Raw genomic sequence first — 19,960 nt, 5'->3', positions numbered from 1 at the left:
TAACCATTAGAGAAGCACATGCTAAAGCTGATAACTCTTGTTCTATTCAACCTATGAGTATCCCTGGAACGTGGAATAGGTCAAACTGTAGAGGAGATTTAAAGGGGAAAGTGCTGTAGCCTTTAATTTAAATGTGGCTCCATTAAGCACTCCAGCTTTTATGTAAAATTTCCTTGCTAATGAATATTTAATGTAGAACAACCTGGAACAAAGTTTGGAAATTCTGGTAGTTTAGTGATGGTCAAACCAATCTCCTTGGTACTAGCAGGTAATTACTTAGGCAGAATTATTTATGTCAATATAAACAATATCAGATAGCGTTTATAACAGGTGTTCAGTGTTCATGATGCTCTGAATGTTTTTTTTTTGAATCCACTTGAAGAATATACTCAGGACTGAGCTTCTGCTTTGACCTAGTGTTATTCCCTAATGTCTCTGATACTTAGGGAAATCTGGGTTGGACTTTTTGCTTTTTTTATTATTATATTTGTTTGATTGTTTGCTATCATTAAAGTATGAAAAACGACAGGGTAAAATAATAGCAGTCTATGACAACTTCAATTCTTAAGTTGCTCATTCAGATATGACATCACTTTAACTGTGGCCCTGAAAAACAATAATACCTTAATCTGTGCTGAATACTGACTGTCAGCATGCACCTTAAGTACTTTTGACAAAACTGCATGAATATATGGCATTGTGTAAAAGGGCATTAGTCACAATTAGTCAATTGGTAATTCCTATCACAGAGCTTTAGCTGTAGGGTCCAGTTGGTTTCGTATGATTTGGTTCACAGGCAGCTTTTCCTTTCTTGAGAAAGAACATTTTGTGCATGTTATATACAATATATATACACATGTTATATACATGTTAGCACATCTAATATGATCTCTTCTTTTTCTTCTAACCTCTTTGTTTACTTGGCAAACCTTTGAGTCCCTCAAAGTTAATTTATTTATAGATATCCAGTACCTGGCTCCAAAAATGTTAGATCAATGAATGAACAAATTAACCAGTGAAAAGAAAAGAGGTATACTTTAACTATATGTATAAATACTTGTTTTACCTTTAAAAGCACTTAACCATGTTTATCTAATTTGATCCCCACAACAATCCTGGAGACTGTTAGTTCACTAGGCAACCATTTCTGCATAGAGACCAGTGGTTCTCAAACAGAGACCATTTGACACTCAGGGGACACAACAATGTCTGAAATCATTTTAGTTGTTACAACTAGGGAAGAGGGGGGGCTACTGGTATTTAGTAGGTACCTCTAGGTCACAAATGCTGCTAGACATGCTGAATGTACAAGATGTCTCCCACCACAGAAAAATCATCTGGCCTAAAATGTCAATAGTGCCAAAGGTAAGAAATTCTCATCGAGCCCTTGATCTTTGGAAACTCTTGTAATTGTATGTTCTATGAGTTCCTGTTCAAAAATATTCTTCTGATTAAGTATATCCTATAAGAAATTACTTAGTGTACCATATAACACTACTTCTTGCAGTTGAGTCATCTTCCTCAGAAACGTACAAACTAACCAAAAAACATGAAAATTGCAAGTTCATGGTTTGACTCCTCATTGCTGACCCAGGGTGAATGCTTGGTTTGCCAACCCTGTTCCTTTAGAAAAGGCACTTGGGTGTAGCTAACAGATGGGTACTTCCATGCATTTCAGGGAAAATGAATTCACTGTCTGAGCTGAGTTAGAAAATTTGTAAGTGCAGCAAGAGAGGACTAGGTGGATTAAAATATCAGCTGTTTAAAAGAAACTGCAGAGTCAAAATACTAGCAAGTTAATTCTATATTTTGCCTTTGAGAAAACCATCCATGAGTGAGGAAGGAAGCATGAAGTGATGGTACTGCAGTCATGTAGAGAACTATAAAGAAGTTGCCAGAAATCCTTTTTGCTTGTCACAAATGAATATCTTTCTGTTACTTATACAAAAGATTCCCTCACTCGCTGTAGTAGAGAAAGACATTTGGATCTTTTTAAGACCCAATCTCCAGCAGTAACTTGTGTGTCCCAGTGAATATCAATTCCAAGAATACAGGAATGCACAGACCAAGGAGAAGAAAGGAACCTTAGGCATTATCTTGTCCATCAGCTTTCTGTCTCTTTTTAAATTGCTGAATTATTTGTTTAAATGAAACATTCCATGGAAACCCACTGTGTAAAGTCAAAAAAATTATTACACACTGTGTAGAAGCTGTGTTGGGGCAAGGATGGGACACTAGAGTGCCCTGGCAGGTCAGCTCTGCACACCCAAATCTTCATCCTAGCCCAGCCTGACGGAGAAACTCATTTTACTCTGGGATAATTGTAACTGGCATATAGTAGTTCCTCAACACAGCAACCTCATTATCCTTGTCCTTCCCTCTTGATGAGAAGACATATAAAGAATAGATTAGCCTTTCCTGAAAACCTTTTACCAGTAACTATGCCAGCTACTTTACATGCTATCTCATTTAATTCTCATGGATGGCTTTCTGAGCAAGGATGAATGGATAAAGAAAATGTGGTATATACACACAATGGAATACTATTTGCCCTTAAGAAAGAAAGAAATCCTGTCATTTGCAACAACATGGATGAACCTGGGAGACATCATGCTGAGTGAAATAATCCAGGCACAGAAAGACAAACACTGCACGATCTCTCTCATATGTGGAATCTAAAAATGTCAAACTCACAGAAGCAGAGAGTAGAACGGTGGTTACCAGGGGCTGGGGTGGGGAGGCAATGGGGAGATGTTAGTCAAAGAGTACAAGAATTCATTTAGAAGGAGGAATAAATTCTTGAGATGTATTATATAGTAGAGTGAGTACAGTCAATAATAATGTATAATTATATATTTGAAAATTGCTGCAAGATTTTTATTTTCTGTTTATTTGTTTTCTTAATCCCATGACAGATTAACTGAGGTAGATTTTAAGTAATCTCACCACAAAAAGAAATTGAAGTATATAAAGTGATGGATATGTTAATTAGTTTGATTTGATCATTCCACAATGTATACATGTATCAAAACATCACATCATGTATCATAAATATATAAAATTTTTATTTGTCAATTTTTTAAAAAGATAGAGATGGGACTACTGAGAAGCAAAATAATATTCTCAGAATCAAAGGGTCAAAACTGATAGAGCTAAAATTCATACTTACATATATTTGATTCCCCAAAGCTACACTTGATCTATGATATTATTTTACATGCTATCTAAACAGAACGTTGGCTCCTGACTTAGCATCAGAAATAGATGCCTATTTGCTTTTACAAAATTAGCCACACCTCTTTAAGTTTCTCTTTAAAAATATACATTTTATATAATATAAATATTATTATAAGTAATATATCAATAATTAATGTAATGTCATATAATATTCATATTATAGACAAAATAATGAGGGTTAACACTGAAAGTCTAAGTACTATATTAAACTTAATGAATCTGGATCTTCGAGGATTTATAGTTCATGGAACCACCGCCTGTCCTTTGGACATAATTCTTTAGCTAGGCTGATGAAGTAAACCAAATGCAACTTCCAGACATCAGTTTTAAGTTCCTATAGAAGTGAATACTCTAGTTAGTTAGCTATCATGAGAATCCTGTTTTAAAGCAACCAAACATATTTTAATTGGTATCTGTTATAACACAATTATTTCTGGGCAAAAGTTTAATCTAGAGTCCCTAAATATCAAAATCCAAGTTCTCCTGACTTTTATCTCTTGGGAAGTGCCTGCCCCTGTCCACGTTCACGTGTTAGTCCAGTAATGAACAGCCACAGCTCTGACTGGCCTCCGTCCTAAGCAAGCTCCCTAGCACAGTCGTTAAGGTACATAAGGTACATCCAAGCCTGACCCTATTTACCTCCCCAGCCCCACCTCCTGCCTGGCCCACTCAACTTTGTTTCTGGTACACACTTATTCTGTTCCACGGTACCTGTCACACCCCAGTACATGAGAGGCGGTTTAGTGCACACTCTGGGGTCAGATGGCCTGGGTTGAACCCACACTTTTGGCATTCACTAGCTATGCAGACTAGTTACTAAATTACTCTCGGTGTCCTTATCTAAAACAGGTTAATAATGGAATCTTCCCCATCGTGTTGCTGTGCAGATGAACTGAGGTAACATGATATAAAATACTTAGAACTGAATCCAGAATAATATTAACCAGGAATTTTTAACTCAAATGTTGCTATCATTGCAATGAGTTAGTTTTAATTCTGTCTCTCCACAGCCCCAGCCCACCTGGTGACCAAGTGGGAAACCATGCCTCGCTCTTGGCGTTGTGTCTGCCATGCCACGAAAGCACACTGAATTGAATCCACTCGCCCAGTATCACATCCAGCATCAGAGTCAACTCGCCACAGACCCACTTGCTGTATTAATCAGATTTAATTTTATTAGAAGCACAAGAACTAGAGCAGCAAGGTTGCATTAAACCCATCCTCTAAACATTCATTGTTAAAACTATAAATATAGAACAGTATCCCATTTTATAAACGTTTATGCTATCATGTCTTAGTTCTATCGCTGACAACATTTTAAACATTAGAAATGTCTCCAAGGCAGTTTACCGTAGTCATTACTAAAATTAACCTTAGCTTCCAAAATTTCCTTGTTCAAACAAACTGCTTCTTTTAGGAATATGTTGTTACAAATAAAATTCTACATGTCTGTTTAGTTTGTATGTTTACTTAGGCCTGGAATTTGCAGAAACTCAACTTGAGGCGAATAATAGTTACCAGTTATTGAATACTTTTGTGCTTTTCCTGTGTAATCTCAACAGGTGCTTTACTTAGGTCTTTCCTCCCACTTCAGATGAGGAAACTTGGCTCAGAGAATGTAAGAAACTAGCAGAGTCATCACAACAGGTGCTGTGTTTTGCTGATGCAGACCCCTTTGCTATTTTTGTGCACACAGGGTTTCCCTGAGCTTTCACCCCCAACACCAAGCACCTCTGCCTGTGTGTTAGCTGCCCTCCAGCTGCTGGAACCAGCTTTACCTGTTCTTGGAGAGCTCACAGTGTCCAGGAAATTACATCCTCCTGGGGTCAGCTCTTGACCACCAACTGTGGATGATGTGGTCAGCTCAAACACCGCTTCCGGAGGGGACAGAGTCGGATACCCACCTCCACCCACCCACACCACCATTGGATAGTACTTGATATCACACCTTTGGTTAGTTTCTTCACTCTTCCTGTCTCATTGCCCTACTCTCCTGTCAGTTTCTCCCAGGAACATTTTCTAATAATTCACTTTCATATGAATCCTTGTCTCAGCATCTTGACTTCTGGGGAACTCAACCTATCACACAGTTCATAAATGGGATTCCAAACCAGTTCTGACAAAGTTCAAGATAACTGCTCTGAAGTCCCTCATCTAAACTTCTCCTGACCACAGCAGAGAAGGAAACAGGAATCAGATGTGACTGGCATGGAGCCTGCCTCTCACTGCTCCGATTCCTCCAGGATCTCTGCAGGTTCTCTGAGGACCAGCCTCTTCTCCCAGGGAGCCCCCCCTCCGCTCCCGTTATCCTCTGGCAGGATAAGCCTCTGACTGACTGCTGCCGCCCCAGGGAAGGGATAGTGGAGGGCAGGATCACAGCACCAGAGGGACTTGATGCATAACCTTAGGCAAATCAAACTGAGCTCCCATCAACCAACTTCAGAAATCAATCAGTTATTTACACAGTACTTACTGAATGTCAGCTGTGGGCTCAGCAGTGTCACAGTCTCCTCATTCCAGCCTGGAATTTCAGTCTTTCCCCTTTCCCCTCTGCTGTAAGGCATCAGTGACCTTCCCCAACATCAAAGGCCTTTGGGTTAATAGAACCCACTTCCAACCAACATGTTGTAGAAATCACCCCCCAAAATTAACAGGGGATAGTTTCATTATAAATATATCTCATGTTAAAGTGCTTAATATTCTTCTATTTTTTTTCTCTTAAAGTAAGTTTTTAGACCTAAGAATACTGGCTTCTGGCAACCGTATACTGGAAATAAGACAAGACAGCCAGGTCATACTGGAAAGTAGTTATGCTTTTGCCTTTCATACCCATAATGGCTCTAGTATACACATCAGTTTGACAAACAAATACAGCCAGAGAATCTACATAAGTTAATCTACTTCCTTCAATTCCTCGGTAAGGACATTCCCAGAAGCCATTCAGGCTTAATGATAGCTGTACAGGGGGAGAAAGGCTAGTCAACCACGCTCATGAAGTTCAGAGCAAACATTCAGAGTATGGTGCTGGCCTGGCTAATGAAGAAAGTTGGGCACCTTGGTATACCAGTTTGTCCACGCAGCCAGGGTGGTCTGAGCATGGTACCTCAGGTACTTCGCTGCATTCTACTCCTCGCAAGCTGATCTGGCCACCCTGGGCCTGGACACAGGGCAGGGCTCTTCAACTGACTACCTTTCCCCTGTTACCTGATTCCTCTGCCTTCTTACAACACATCCTTTCCCCAATAGATACTGTTAAGAAAAGTATGGCTCCTCTTGCTTCAACCAAAGAAGCAGTGTGTCAGTGGCAGGTAGAGAAGAAGGAATGATATGTCCTAAATGTTAGGCAGCCACAAAATGGTCCTTTCCTAAAAAACAACCTCTCATTTTTGGGGAAGCCAAGGCTCCCCAAAATATAGTGCAGTAAACATCATCAATTAAGTCTCCACTAAGGTGAATCTATTAATTCTTACACATAGCACGTGGCTATTGAGAAGTCAATTATTATTTCTCCTTCCATAAATTTGCAAGGTTTTGCTAAAAAATTAAAGGATATACAAAATACCATTTTTAAAAACATTTAGGCCGGGCGCGGTGGCTCACGCCTGTAATCCTAGCACTCTGGGAGGCCGAGGCGGGTGGATCGCTCAAGGTCAGGAGTTCGAGACCAGCCTGAGCGAGACCCCGTCTCTACTAAAAATAGAAAGACATTATATGGACAACTAAAAATATATATAGAAAAAATTAGCCGGGCATGGTGGCGCATGCCTGTAGTCCCAGCTACTCGGGAGGCTGAGGCAGTAGGATCGCTTAAGCCGAGGAGTCTGAGGTTGCTGTGAGCTAAGCTGACGCCACGGCACTCACTCTAGCCTGGGCAACAAAGTGAGACTCTGTCTCAACAACAACAAAAAAAAAAAAAAAAAAAACATTCAGAGATTAAGAAGTTAAGGATTTTATCAATATAACAATGACTTTTAACCTTGAGAGTTTCATATTTCAAGATGAACTCTCATTGGAAAATTAGAAAACTCTGATATTTAAGGGATGGAGTTAAAAAAAATTGACTCAGCTATTCATAGGATCCCTAATCAAGGTTTTTGCAATCTAAAGTTCAATGTCCAAAGGGGCAATGAAAATTTGGATTTGGGATCTGCAGTCCTCATTATGTCTGTCAATATTTGAGGAGACTTAATCAGGTAGGTAGGGTAGAGATAAAGGTGGTGTCGGGGGATGGTGCTGACTGATTAGTCCATTTAATGCAGAATGTTGGCCAGTGGCTGGGGCGTGGAGTACAGAGTTCAGTCCCGGAGAAAAAAGTTGGCAAGACTAAGGAAGGGCACCAGGCTCCTAGGCATTAGTGTTTAGGGCAGAAGGTCCTAGTGACATCTGGAGTATATAAGCAGGAAAATGAAATCATTCCATCCCCAGAGAAAGCCCACAAATCCTAGCTTCTACAGTTGTGCATATTAATTCAACCCCTGTCCTGCTCAGGACTGAAGACAGAGAGCATCAGTGGCAATTGTGGGAGAGGATTGGGGAAGCCCAAGTTCAGGATTTAGCTACTGATTCATTTATTCACCCAACAAATACAGGAAGATCCTCATCAGCATGCTAAAGGATAGGGATCAGGGATAAGCAAAGCACCCTTCATGGATTTTAATGTCTAGGGAGTTTTAAATCCATAATACTTGAGTACACAGGGCATGCAGTGGCCATTTTGTCAGTCATTCAAAACCAATTAAATTGCATTTATTTTAAGCTCAATCCAGACTTGTCATACACTCAAAACACAGATGTCATTACAACTTCATTTAAAAGAGAGATACACAACAAATACCACCCCACCACACAAACACCCCTCTCCACCTATCCCTTGTGCCCTGCCTTTTGGTGAGAGCTTCTATAAAAACATCCTGAACCATTTCCCCCATGGTTGGGACATGATCACCATGCTCTAGTACCTGCAATCCTGCTGTGGAAATGTAATGAAGACACTTAATTTTGAGGCTTAAGGCCAGTTGAGTTGTTATATAAACAGAAACAGAAATTCTTGATAGATGTATCTGATGAAATATTGTAGATTCATCTTGTGAACTAGAGATGAGAGAAAACTGATTTGCAGCTGAGGCTGCAAAAGTGCTCCATGCCCCAGGACATCCTGGTCTGTCCCACAGTCACCAGTCAGGGCACTAAGGAATACTCGCTTTGCATGATCAAGTGCATCAGATTTCAAAGTGTGTTTATGTTATACATCATCCCTGACGTTATGCTGCTAACTACAGATGAGAAGGAAGTTTGCTTTGGATTTGAAGATGACACTATTGATGGCATTTAAAAACCCATGTGAGTATTGCTAGAAAAACGAAAATGAGATCACAATGCCTGATGATCAGGAAAGATGAGGGTGGTCCTTTGGGTTGTGGCTGCTGGTGACTATGCCTGATGATAAGCTAGGTGCACAGCAGTGTGCACAAGCAGTGGCAAGGAGCTGAGGCTAGTCTCAAAAGGTGTCTTTGTTGATGGCTCTGAGATGCCCAAAATTCATATACAGTTTAAGGTTAAAGTTTAAACTGAACTGGCTCTGGGAAAATAACCCAGTGACTTCAATGCACAGTGAGGACAAAAACCACTAATTGCAGGTTCTTCTGACAGGGCTTTCCTAGGGAAAATGTGCTGGGTGGCAGAGCAACCCTGAACCCCTTGTTATGGAAAATGATCTCAGGCAGAGGCTGGATGGGCTAGTCCAAGCCAACATGGACTTCTGCATGGTTGAACGTGCGTTAGACTCTAGCCAGAGGTAGACAACCAGGTATGTCCATTAACAGGTATTCTTTGCCAGCATCACACACCAAAATACATTACGTCAACCTCATTCCTGTCTACCCCATAGCAGGAGCCCCCGTTCAGACTACTGAAAACCAAAGTGGTATGGAGACATTCTGCAAACCAGGACTGGCTCTTGTCCTGTAAGAGTTGGGATCTAAGGTAGAAGACTAGAAACACAGTTTACCTTTGGCATGTGAGAATTTAACATTCAAGGTTTGGACTATTCTTGGGTGGTTCCAGTCCTTCAATTTACTTATTAGCTGAGGTGTGAACCTAATCACTCACAATGCCAGCTTCTCTGTAGGGCTAAGTCACTCAGCTACTTTGGAAGCTTAACCAACCTCCCAGATTCTGATCAGCACATAGCTTTGCTGCTCTCAACTCATCCTATGTAAATTTTATTGAGGTAAGTACATACTCTAGCAATGATAAAATATTTGAGAGTTTTTCAAGGTCTGGGGATATAGTCATAAACGTCTAGAGACTCCAGTGCAGAGGGAATTGAGAGCACAGCAACTCACCACACAGCAGCCTGAGCCTTACCACAGCTATACTGCAGAGCTGAGCACATAGCCGTGGGACCCAGGCTAGGCACAGGCAAGAGGAGTTTGGGGAAACTGTACAAAAGTAAGGTGGCCTAGACACTGCTGTCACCCAGCCTCAGCATGTCTCCTCTCCCACAGAGCTGCTCTGTGCAAGCACCACTTTGCTGCTAATAGGCTGAGCTGTGTTCCAGGACTGCACTGCATTAAAAGTGAGTCATTGCCGATGTTGATAATATTAACTAAAAATGTGGAGACTTCGAAATGGATGGAGCAAGAAGGCACTGACAGTTCCCAAAGCCAAAAAGCCACAGGTTAATTGTACTCCAAGTACTGGTGATTCCATCTCCTCAATCTCTCTCTCTGTGATCCATCTATTTTTATCACCTCCAACACACATTATCTCTCTCCTGACCTATTACCATCACTTTCCTCATCTCTCTCAAATTCACTTTTTCCTCTTACTAGTATTATTTCCAAAGTTAAAATCTAACAGGATTATTACCTACTTTAAAACCCTTTAATAACATCTAAGAGAATCACAATGAAATTATGATTTACTTCTCTTATTCTCTTCTATAGACTATGAGTTCCTTAAAGGCAGGAATATAAATTTAAAACTCCTCTTTGAATCCATAAAAACTTGCTGAAAGACTGTTTTGTGTCAATTTCTGCAAAGGTCTATGCTCCCATCTTCCACTAGTACAATCTAGATTAACCTGGCCTACTGTGACCTGCCGTGACTTGCTGAATCCAATGTCAAAGCCTGTTCATGATACCAGGAGGACACGGTGGCATACGATTGCTGATGTACATGGACTCAGGCCACGGCACTAGACCAGACCATACACTTTCTTCTTGCCTCTGGATGTTGGTCAAGACAGCCGCAATCTAAAGCTCTGTGCCTTTTCACCTCACTTCCAGTGTGAATGGAAGGCCCTGAATTGTTCATTCTTGAACACACTTAACAAGGTACACCCTTTTCTGTTCACCAACTGCAACCGTGACTCTAAAACTTGTTTGAAATATATCCGATATGTCTTGGCAACCTCTCAGGGCTTTGTGGAACTTCCATTATAGTGGAATAGGGTTTATCACAAAAATTAAAATGTTCCTTCCACTGTGTCATTATTTCCTATCTGTTAACAATGAGAACAGAAGTGTATTTTCTTTCAAATAAGTCTTGTGTCAGTTTGCATAGGTTTATGAAAAACATTCAAAGATATACAGAAAACAGTATTTTGGGGATCCTGGTTTCCTTATGACATGACATCTGATTTCCAATATAAGTTTCTTACCTTGAGGGGTATAGAATTTGCAGAATTTATCTTTAGAGTGATAAAATGCCAGTTATGTGTTTGCCTGCAAGCCTGTATGTGTGTGTACATATATTTATACACACACACATACTATTAAGTACAACACATAAAAATATACATATGTAATTATAATTAATATACATAAATATTATATATAAATATATATATATATTACACATATACACAAATAATATTCTATCATGTAGTTAGTGCTTTTGACTGGCCCACAATTTGGAGGACTATTACTTGCTGGATATGGCATACACTTCCTCTCTCTTTTCTTCCTCTCCAAATACTATCCAGTCTTCAGGGCCCACCAAGTCTTGCTTTCTCCATGAAGCCTTGTCCATCTCTAGGCCTTCTATAATTTGACTCAAATCTATTGGCCTAAATTTATTTCCAAAGGGAATGATTACAAAGATAGTTTCCATGCACCACACACTCTGGCCAAATTAATCCTATGCATTCCATCAAGTGCCCAAGAAATATTTGTTGAATGTTAAATGCAGGGAATAGAACCATTCATTTCCTAGCACCGTGCCCTGTCTATAGTATAAACTCAGTAACTGAATCAACTATTCTCCAGGGACACTTCATATCTATACCTGTGCACTTCTGTTTATGTTGTTGCTCTATCACATTGGCTGTTGTGGTAATACCTTTCTGTTCTTCTCAGCCCTTGAAAATCTTAACCCAGCATTCTAGTACCGACTGAAGTAATGTCAGCCTCCTCCATGAAGCTTCTTTAATTCACTACAGCCAAGGTTACCCTACCCTCCCATTTTGACAGTTAATATACCCTGCCTGATTTGTAATTCTTGGCGTATATACCTGATCTCTTAACTCATGACAAATTCCTTGAGGGAAGAATCATTGTATTCCTCATAACCCTAGGTTCAAGCATTCAAAACAGAAAGCTCTTAAGGAAAATCTGTACATTGACTTTGTTGAATTAACTATTCTAGCCCACTTTGATCTATTCTTTTTCAGAGCATCTTGACCATTTGACTTCATCACACAATCTAGACCTTACAGCTGTATAGTCTTTCATTAATTTCTGGAAGTTCTTCATGTCACAGCTAAACTGAATGTCTTTAGGACAGGAGCTAGTCTACTTCCACCTTAGGGTACTGAGGTCAAAGGGGATGCTCAGGTGTGGACTCATTTAAATAGTAGAGATAAATGACCTAATTTATAGTAGGAACTGCTTGGAAGAATACTTAGATCCATCAGATCTCCATGCCCATTTCTCATTAGCAATATCATTCCAGCAGCAGCAATTTGATGCAACCAGTTGATAGGACACACATGTGAAGCCATTTGAAAATGATGCATTGTTGATCATTCCTGATTTTGGTAAGAAATTCTCCCTGAGACTACGTAACCTGCTTTGAAGAGCAGATATAGAGCCTCACATTAAGGATGAGAGATAGAGAGAGAACATCTTTTACAACACTTCAGCTAACATGATGGCACTTTTCAATATTTAGTTCTCATTAAATTTCCCACAGGGCAATTAGATTTAATTAAAAAAATCCTCTCAGGGCTAGTATATTTCTAATTGCTCATTTGCCCAAGCAAGAAAAACCCTGCTCAAATGACAACTTTCCCCAGGCATACAGATCTGTCATCTTCTACCAGCTCTTGAGTGACTTTTCTCCAAGTGACGCTTCCGTGATGACTTACCAAGCAGTGCTTGGTATACATACATACATCTTTCACTGATCAAACTGAATTCAAGTAAATGGTTTGTAAAACTACAGTAGTTATCTGTTTTTAAAAATTCTTCACCTGTTATTTAGTCTGCCTTATACAATTGGAGAGAAAATAAAAATAAAATGATTTGGCTACAATCTAGACCTGGCAGAAAAAGAAACACACAGCCCATAAATGTCATCTGAGATGGACCCATGTCATATCATGTGCTAACTTTGGCTGAACCCCTTAGATAAGTGCCAAGAACTAGCAAATACACAAACACAAACATACACACACACCCTGAGACAAGCACGTACACACATGCTCACCTATACCTTCTTATGTAAACATCATGCCCCGTCCTTAATCCCAAGGCCATTTTAAGGAAGTATTCTGGAGTATGTACATATTTGGAAAGAGGAATTTTTGCCAGCTCAACAAGAAAAAAACGGAGGAAAAAAATGTTTTTCCTTTGCTAAATTACTTCCTATGTGTAAGTACTGGCAGGATATGTGATTTGTGTTTACTATGAACCATTGCATTTTATTATGTTCTGCTCTCCCCAAACAAACATACCAAAAAAATCAAACTAAACTATTAAAAAGTAAAACAAAAAGTAAACATTAAAACCAGCTAATGATGTTTTTTCTCCACGCTCCTTATGAAGTCAAAGGTTTATTAAAATGCTGAAGCAGCTGAAATAGATGCTCTTGCAGATTCTCTAGGTCTAAAATGTAATTTGAGATCTATTCTCTCAGCTGGAGATGCATTTTTAATTTTCTTTAAAGATTTCCTATGCCATACTTTTCATTTCACAGAATTTTTAAATTCCTCACATCTTGCCCAGTGGAGTGAAAGTCACCTTAATGAAGAAAGAAGAGATTAAACTACCATGACTTTGGAACAGCAGAGGATCTCAGCTGTAATTCTTTGGCTCAGAACCAGGGTCTAAAACCAGCCATGGGAAAAGCTGCTGAAATGGAGCCTGCAATTCTCTCCGTGTTTGACTTGCATAGTGTTGACATTATAACACCAGAGAGACCCACACATATTTCAAACAATTATGATTTATTTTCTATAAATATTTTTAAATTGCTTTAAAAAATAAAATCACGCATTTTACCCTTCTCATTTTCTAAGTTACTGTGGTCACCCTCAGCAGCTCACTGCTACAGATTTATTTTTGGCTAGAAGGTCAGGGAGGACATCTTAAGGCGCTAAGTCGGCTGTTAAACTGTTGTTTTCCAACATGAGTAGGGTGGTGAGAAGGGGAGTTGGCCACTCTTAAAGCAACAACTGAATTCAATGTCATAACATGAAAGAAATATATTGTTTCTCTCCTCTGTTGAAGCCCAGGCAAGGAAAAATATCAAGTACTCAGGAAGATCTTTAAAAAGCCTCCTACCCCTTAATGAGCACAGTTTTCTTTCTGGACAGAAAAATCCTTCTTCCTTTTCCCTTTCATTACTCTTCCTTGTTTCAGTGATGTCTGCTATGAAACACAGTTTATACTGAGATTTCTCTACCAGGAGAAGGGTGTTAAAAAAGGAGGGAGGATTACAGAGATGGCCAAGGAAGCTCATGATTTCTGGGTACGTCATTCAACCATTCCAGGTGTCTCTTCCTTCAAACTAGCCAGAAAGTAATCAATCATCCAGCCAGCGAGAGGTAAAATTCATTTGAAACCTGCAATTTACTCCTCAGAGAATATGAGTAACAAGCCTAAATTCTGAGCTCTGGAAATAGACTATGATATCCTTAGTCACAGATGAGCTGAGCGAACAGTAGGTTAATAACCCTTCAGCGCAATTTCAATATCTCTCCCAGAGCCTGAGGGCCAGAGACCTGGCTTGTTGTCAACATAAATGTCCTCAGCATGATTTGTAACATTAATTTTTGATATGAAAACATCAGATGCCAAAGCAGACTACTGTATTCCTCCTAAAAGATCCACAGAAAAGCCCTCCTAGTTTATGATTTTAAAAGCTAAGGCAAGTTTTGCTTGTCTACTTATTTGCTGCCACTTAAAACTTACATCTTTTAAATGGCTCATCCCAAAAACTTGGATATAACAAAGTTCAGTGTTGTTGCAAAACACTGGGGGTGGGAATGGGAAAGCAGAACTCACCCTCACTCCCAGAAAAAGCATCATTTGAGCCTGCCAGTGCCAAGGTCAACAGCAGCTGCCAGAGATCCATACCTGAAGGACCTGCAATCACAAAGAGAGTAAGGTGAAGCCAAGCAATTAAAAGCAGACAATTATCATGAAATGCTGTTTAAAGGCTGCTTAAACCACGAATGAGCTGACGTGTCAATTTCAGAAGGAATCCTAGTAAGTCTTTCATTGCCCTAGAGTCATATTGTCACACCTTTCATGAACAGAAACAGCAGGTTATAATACATTTTACTTTCTGCGGGTGCTCGCCTCAGGAAATCACATGAACACTAGAGATTTTCACATCGTGGCCCACAGCCATGGAACCACCTCACAGCCCGTGACCCCCACACACTGCTTCAATAACAGGGCCAATGTGGTTTACTTTAATTTAATCTGGAAATAGAAAATCTTGTCAGCAGTATCACCAAGCATGGGACCTTGAACTGGACAGACTATGAAAGGAAAAACAGAGCAATCCACTGTAATAGTGACATTTCTTAAGTCTGTTTCCCAGTGAATAAAAGAGATCAATTAACACTCAAAACACTGTGTTAATAAGCCATGCTGAAGAGTTTATCTAGAAGAGAAGCAGGAAGAAGTTGAGAAGCAAAAGAAAACTGTGTTTAGGTGTCCTCCCTAAGACACGCTGTGTCCTTGTGGGTTTTTAGGTTTATTAGAAATGTGGGTATTGAAAGACCCAGCAAATGTGAACACCTCAGACACCAAGAGGGACCCGTTCGTGGCCTTGCTAGCCATTTGGAAGCCCAAGTGTGGCCACATCTGGAGACCTTCAGTCTAACAAACAAGGGCGTGGGTAAACAAGCCTCAGTCAGCACACACCGTTATCTAGAGGAAGGAAATAAGCTTTTCTGGATAAAATATATCAGAGTGTCCATGCCCAGGATCTCTAGAGACAAGTTTGGGCTGCTTGAAAATGAACTCAGCACAGTGCCTTTTGTAGAACAGTGGCTGCATCTGACAACCCATGCCAACTGCTTTACAGCTTAGCTGCAACATTTCCATAAAATTGTTTACAGGTCACTCAGGCCTACCTGATCCTTACACCAGCAGCTCCACTAGGGCCTCTATTGGCCTCATTTTTATTTCTGTGTAAACATGACCATAATGAAATAGCCCTACTTGGTATCTCTAATAAGGCTGAAATGATGAACAAGAATGTTTGTTTTCATGGGCCTACAGGCATGGTCCTCTGGCCATGGCTGTGTAATTCCTAATAGAAATAAAATGTCTGATGTTCTATACTTTCACTTCTAGACAGCGAACGACCTATTTTTTTATTGTTGTTGTTCCATATAACTTTATGTTTTTAAAAAATTCTTAAGAAAACACATCTTTACATGAACTGAATGTCTTCCTACATCTAAATACTCATGTGCACACCCACATGCACGAGGCGTCCCCCTCATACGTTGCCTCATAGAGTCCTCGATAGGATCAAGTGTGAAAGTGCAGATGAACACACTTTGTCAACTGTGAGATTTCAGACAAATGGGTGTCATGGTTATTACGACATCTATGTTTTTCATTCCTAACCTGGAAGGCCCTGGGCTGGTGGCCTTGCATCATCCTCGTCTACTTTGCAAATGTGAACCATGGAGCATCTCTCCCTGTGTCCTTTACTCCTAGGTGAACAGGCTATGTAATCAGGTGGAAGCCTCTGGCAGAAATATATTAAAAGGCTAAAAACAAATATAGGCTGAAAGTGCCACCCTGTTTGTAACTGCACATTTTGTTTTGATTTTTTTTTTTTTAATGGGGAAAGCACTGAGAGACTGGAGCTGTATATAGTGTTAATTTTGCTAGCCATCCCCCAAGACACTTAGTGTCAGAGAAAGAGGCTCCACTGGCACCTTCTGTCCTGATATCAGGTTGTAACTGTGAATCCCCAGTTCCCAGGCAGCCTTTTTTGCTTCCCAACTGAGTAAGGAAACGAACAGTTTGCATGTCTCAGAAGCATGCTTTCTCTGGTTTGGAAGTCATCTCTTCAAACATCTAAAGGGACCTAGCAGATGCCAGAAACAAGTGACCTTTGCTTCAGATGAATAGTAGATGACCCCCTCTCGAATCTCCAAACTTTTGAAAGCTGCCGGCTGGTAAATAAACTTCACTTCTCCCAAATAAGGAACTGCAATTATTATAATTCCTTTACAAGCCAAACATATCTCCATAGAACATGTTTTATCTTACAAAACAAAACAAACAAACCAGAATGCCCAAAGCATAATTAAACAGAAATTTGCACACTCCTATAGCAGAAAAGGAGGTGTTTAAAGCAGCCATTCTCCCAAATAGGAGATGAACACAGTTCACTGCTGCCTCGAGCACTGCACAGGGACCCGACTCCACCATCTTGACTGGGAGCCAGGAGGAAGACAGAGAAATGTGGTTGAATTCATTATGAGCTAATTGCTTTATTAGAATCTAACTCTCCCTCTTCCTTCCACTGATGCTGGCTCAGTAGGAATGACTCCACAAGTAGCCCCTCTGCATTCCCCTGGAGAACTCTTTCTAGTGCTATCACATGAGCCAGGCCAACAAACATTCCATCTGACCTGATTGTAAGCTGCCCACATCAGCCTTACAGAGCTCATGTGGCAGCTTCTAGTTGACAGGATCCTTTTTTTTATTAGGTTCTAGCTGAGATAAAATGTCCCTAAGAGAGGACAGAGTGCCGACACACACAGTTTGGAACTTTAATGTAATCTATCAATCACGTGCCAGATGTGAGGAAGAGAAAGCCCCTTTTTCCCCTTCCCCAAGCCCTTTACTCCCAGGTACCTAAACTCATCATACAGATCCATTAACCCAGAATTACAGGAGTCCATCCAAAGTGCTGTCATAAGAGACCCTGCTAGTTAACTAAGAAGAGGCAGCGTTGTTCAGGGGAATCTATCAAATTTCACCTTAGCTTATTGGGTTTTTATAGTTTGCAATATTTTCCTAGGGAAAGTCCCTCTCTAAATTTCTTATGATATTAAAGCATTCTTTGCCTATAGCCTCATGGCAAGATTTTCAGCAGGGGGCAAAAAAAAAAAAAAAAAAATGGGCTTCTATTCTTGCATAATGGAACTCACACCATTCCCATCCTCAACGCCTGAGGTATTTTGTCTTTTCCCACCCCCTTTCTTAAGAAAGAGCTAGGTGAAAACCAGTGTAATCCAACTGGCATGAGTTTTAAATCTGTAGACTGTCCAGCAGAGGAAGTCTCCAAATTACATAATTAGGCCTGTGATATACTGACTTATCCCTTGGTTATAAAATAGTCCATAAACACAGGAGAAGAGATGATTAGATATGATATTTTTTCCAACATGTTACAACCAACTCTAGGCAAAGAAAGCAATTGGTTCAAATTCTCTTTAATTGAAAATTAGCAAGTATTTGTTGAACTACTAGCTCCTGCTAGCACTGTGCAAGGCCCTAGGGGGACTGATGAAAAAGGCAATCAAAATCATGGTTCTCGGCTTCAAGACTTAGGCAATACAAGCACACGAAACTGCGAAAAGAAGGGGCATACCTAAAACTGAAATGTCAGATAAGAGGAATATCAACTGCCTAATTGAGGGGCCTAAAATTTATAACTAAATGACAGATAAGATTGTGAGGGGTAAGGAAAAGTGAGAAGGGTTGTGGCAAACTCGTATGGGTAAAAGTGTAATGTGAATGTTCTGGGTATGGCATGAATTCTGAGTCTGCTTAGGGTAATATTCTGATGTCTATTCAGTGAATAGACGAGGTTCCGAATTATGAATAAAGAGGGATAAAATTAGATTGGCAAGGTAGGACCACAGTGAAACAGCATTTTCAACTAATTAATCAGAAAGTCACTGGAGGTTTTGTGCAAATGTGAATTTTCCTTAGTGCTGCCCTTCATGCCTTCTTAATTTTATTGAGCAATAGTAAGATTTGGTGATGACTAAATACAGGAGACATTAGAGAAAGACATGTCTGTCACAAACAACTGAGTACATGTGTGGATGAAAGATAGTGCTATTAACAGAAATCAGGAGTTTGGGATCTGAGTTGTTTAGGGGGAGGAGAAGATCACATGACTGCTTTGGATACTGATGTCCAAGGCCATTATAAGACTTCTGGAAAAATCAGAAATGTTAGTGGGAAGATGAAGGTGAAAGATCAAAGACTGAGAGAGAAGAGAGTTTATTACTGGATGTGAGAGATAGCTATATAGAAATGAGGAATATCAGGTGAATTTAATGAGAAGACCAGACTATTTTGTGATATCTTTATCAAAAATATCACTATCTTTATCAAAAATCATTTGAAAGTTTATAAAGCCATATAGGGAAAACATGCTCATATTTAGTTTGTAATTTGGCAGAATCAAATGAATCATCACCTAAAATCACCCACACTTTCTAATTTGTATCAAGTATTTAAAAGGAAATACTTTTGGTCAAAGCATCCTTAGAAGTGTGATGTTAGCATATTAATATGTGAGAGGAGTAAATGCCAGTGGTAATTACTAATGAAATACTGCAAAACTGAGTCTCATTGATCCCCTGGTAAAGCTTTTCTAAGAACTCAGCACAGAAAAAGGAAGAGGCTAATCCAAAAGGGTAGTTGAAATTACCCATTCAAATTATCGCTAGGCATTTATTTGAACAGCTTGCATTCAGAGTTCAGGTTATTATCTACTTGTTATGGTGGTGATCATTTAAAAATTGGTCAGATCCCAAATGCCTTAGGTCAATTTATTTCCTTGCTATTAGTGAGGAAGGAAAAGCTCACAGACATTTTTGACGTAAGTACTTTTGCTGAGATTTCTCTCCTCTCAGGGATCCAGTGGGAAATACAGGATGGGAATTTTAAATGTGTAAGGTGTGCTGGAGGAAAAAAGATCTTTGGGTGTTGTAGACATAGTAGGTCTCCATTTCTGAAAAAACAAGCATATATGGTATGAATCCATGCTGACCAATTCAGTCAGTTACTTGTGGCTATCAAGTATTTGAAATGTGGCTAATGGCACTGAAGAATTAAGTAAGCATTAAATATTTTAATTATGTATTTAAATATATTCAAAACAGGTTACATATGTAATCCACTTTTTCATCTTTATATTTTATGAAACCTAAATACAGATCAAGTTATTTCTAATGAAAATTTAGCATCTAAATTGAGATGTGTGGTAAGTGTAAAATATA

General features: G+C 39.6%; 1 protein-coding gene across 6 annotated transcripts in view; it reads right to left on the bottom strand.

Moving 5' to 3' along the window:
* GHR (growth hormone receptor) overlaps nt 1–19,960 on the bottom strand; it is a 244,667-nt gene that overhangs the window by 118,051 nt on the left and 106,656 nt on the right. For all 6 annotated transcript variants that reach the window (XM_069492797.1, XM_069492798.1, XM_069492802.1 and 3 more), the window contains one exon: nt 14,748–14,828. In XM_069492797.1, coding sequence (XP_069348898.1) covers nt 14,748–14,828 — 81 coding nt within the window. The remainder of the gene's footprint in view (nt 1–14,747; nt 14,829–19,960) is intronic.

Source organism: Eulemur rufifrons, chromosome 17, assembly GCF_041146395.1.
Source record: "Eulemur rufifrons isolate Redbay chromosome 17, OSU_ERuf_1, whole genome shotgun sequence".
Classification (NCBI taxonomy): domain Eukaryota; kingdom Metazoa; phylum Chordata; class Mammalia; order Primates; family Lemuridae; genus Eulemur; species Eulemur rufifrons.
The sequence above is the reverse complement of the archived record's forward strand: the minus strand, read 5'-3'. Positions and strand labels throughout refer to the sequence as shown.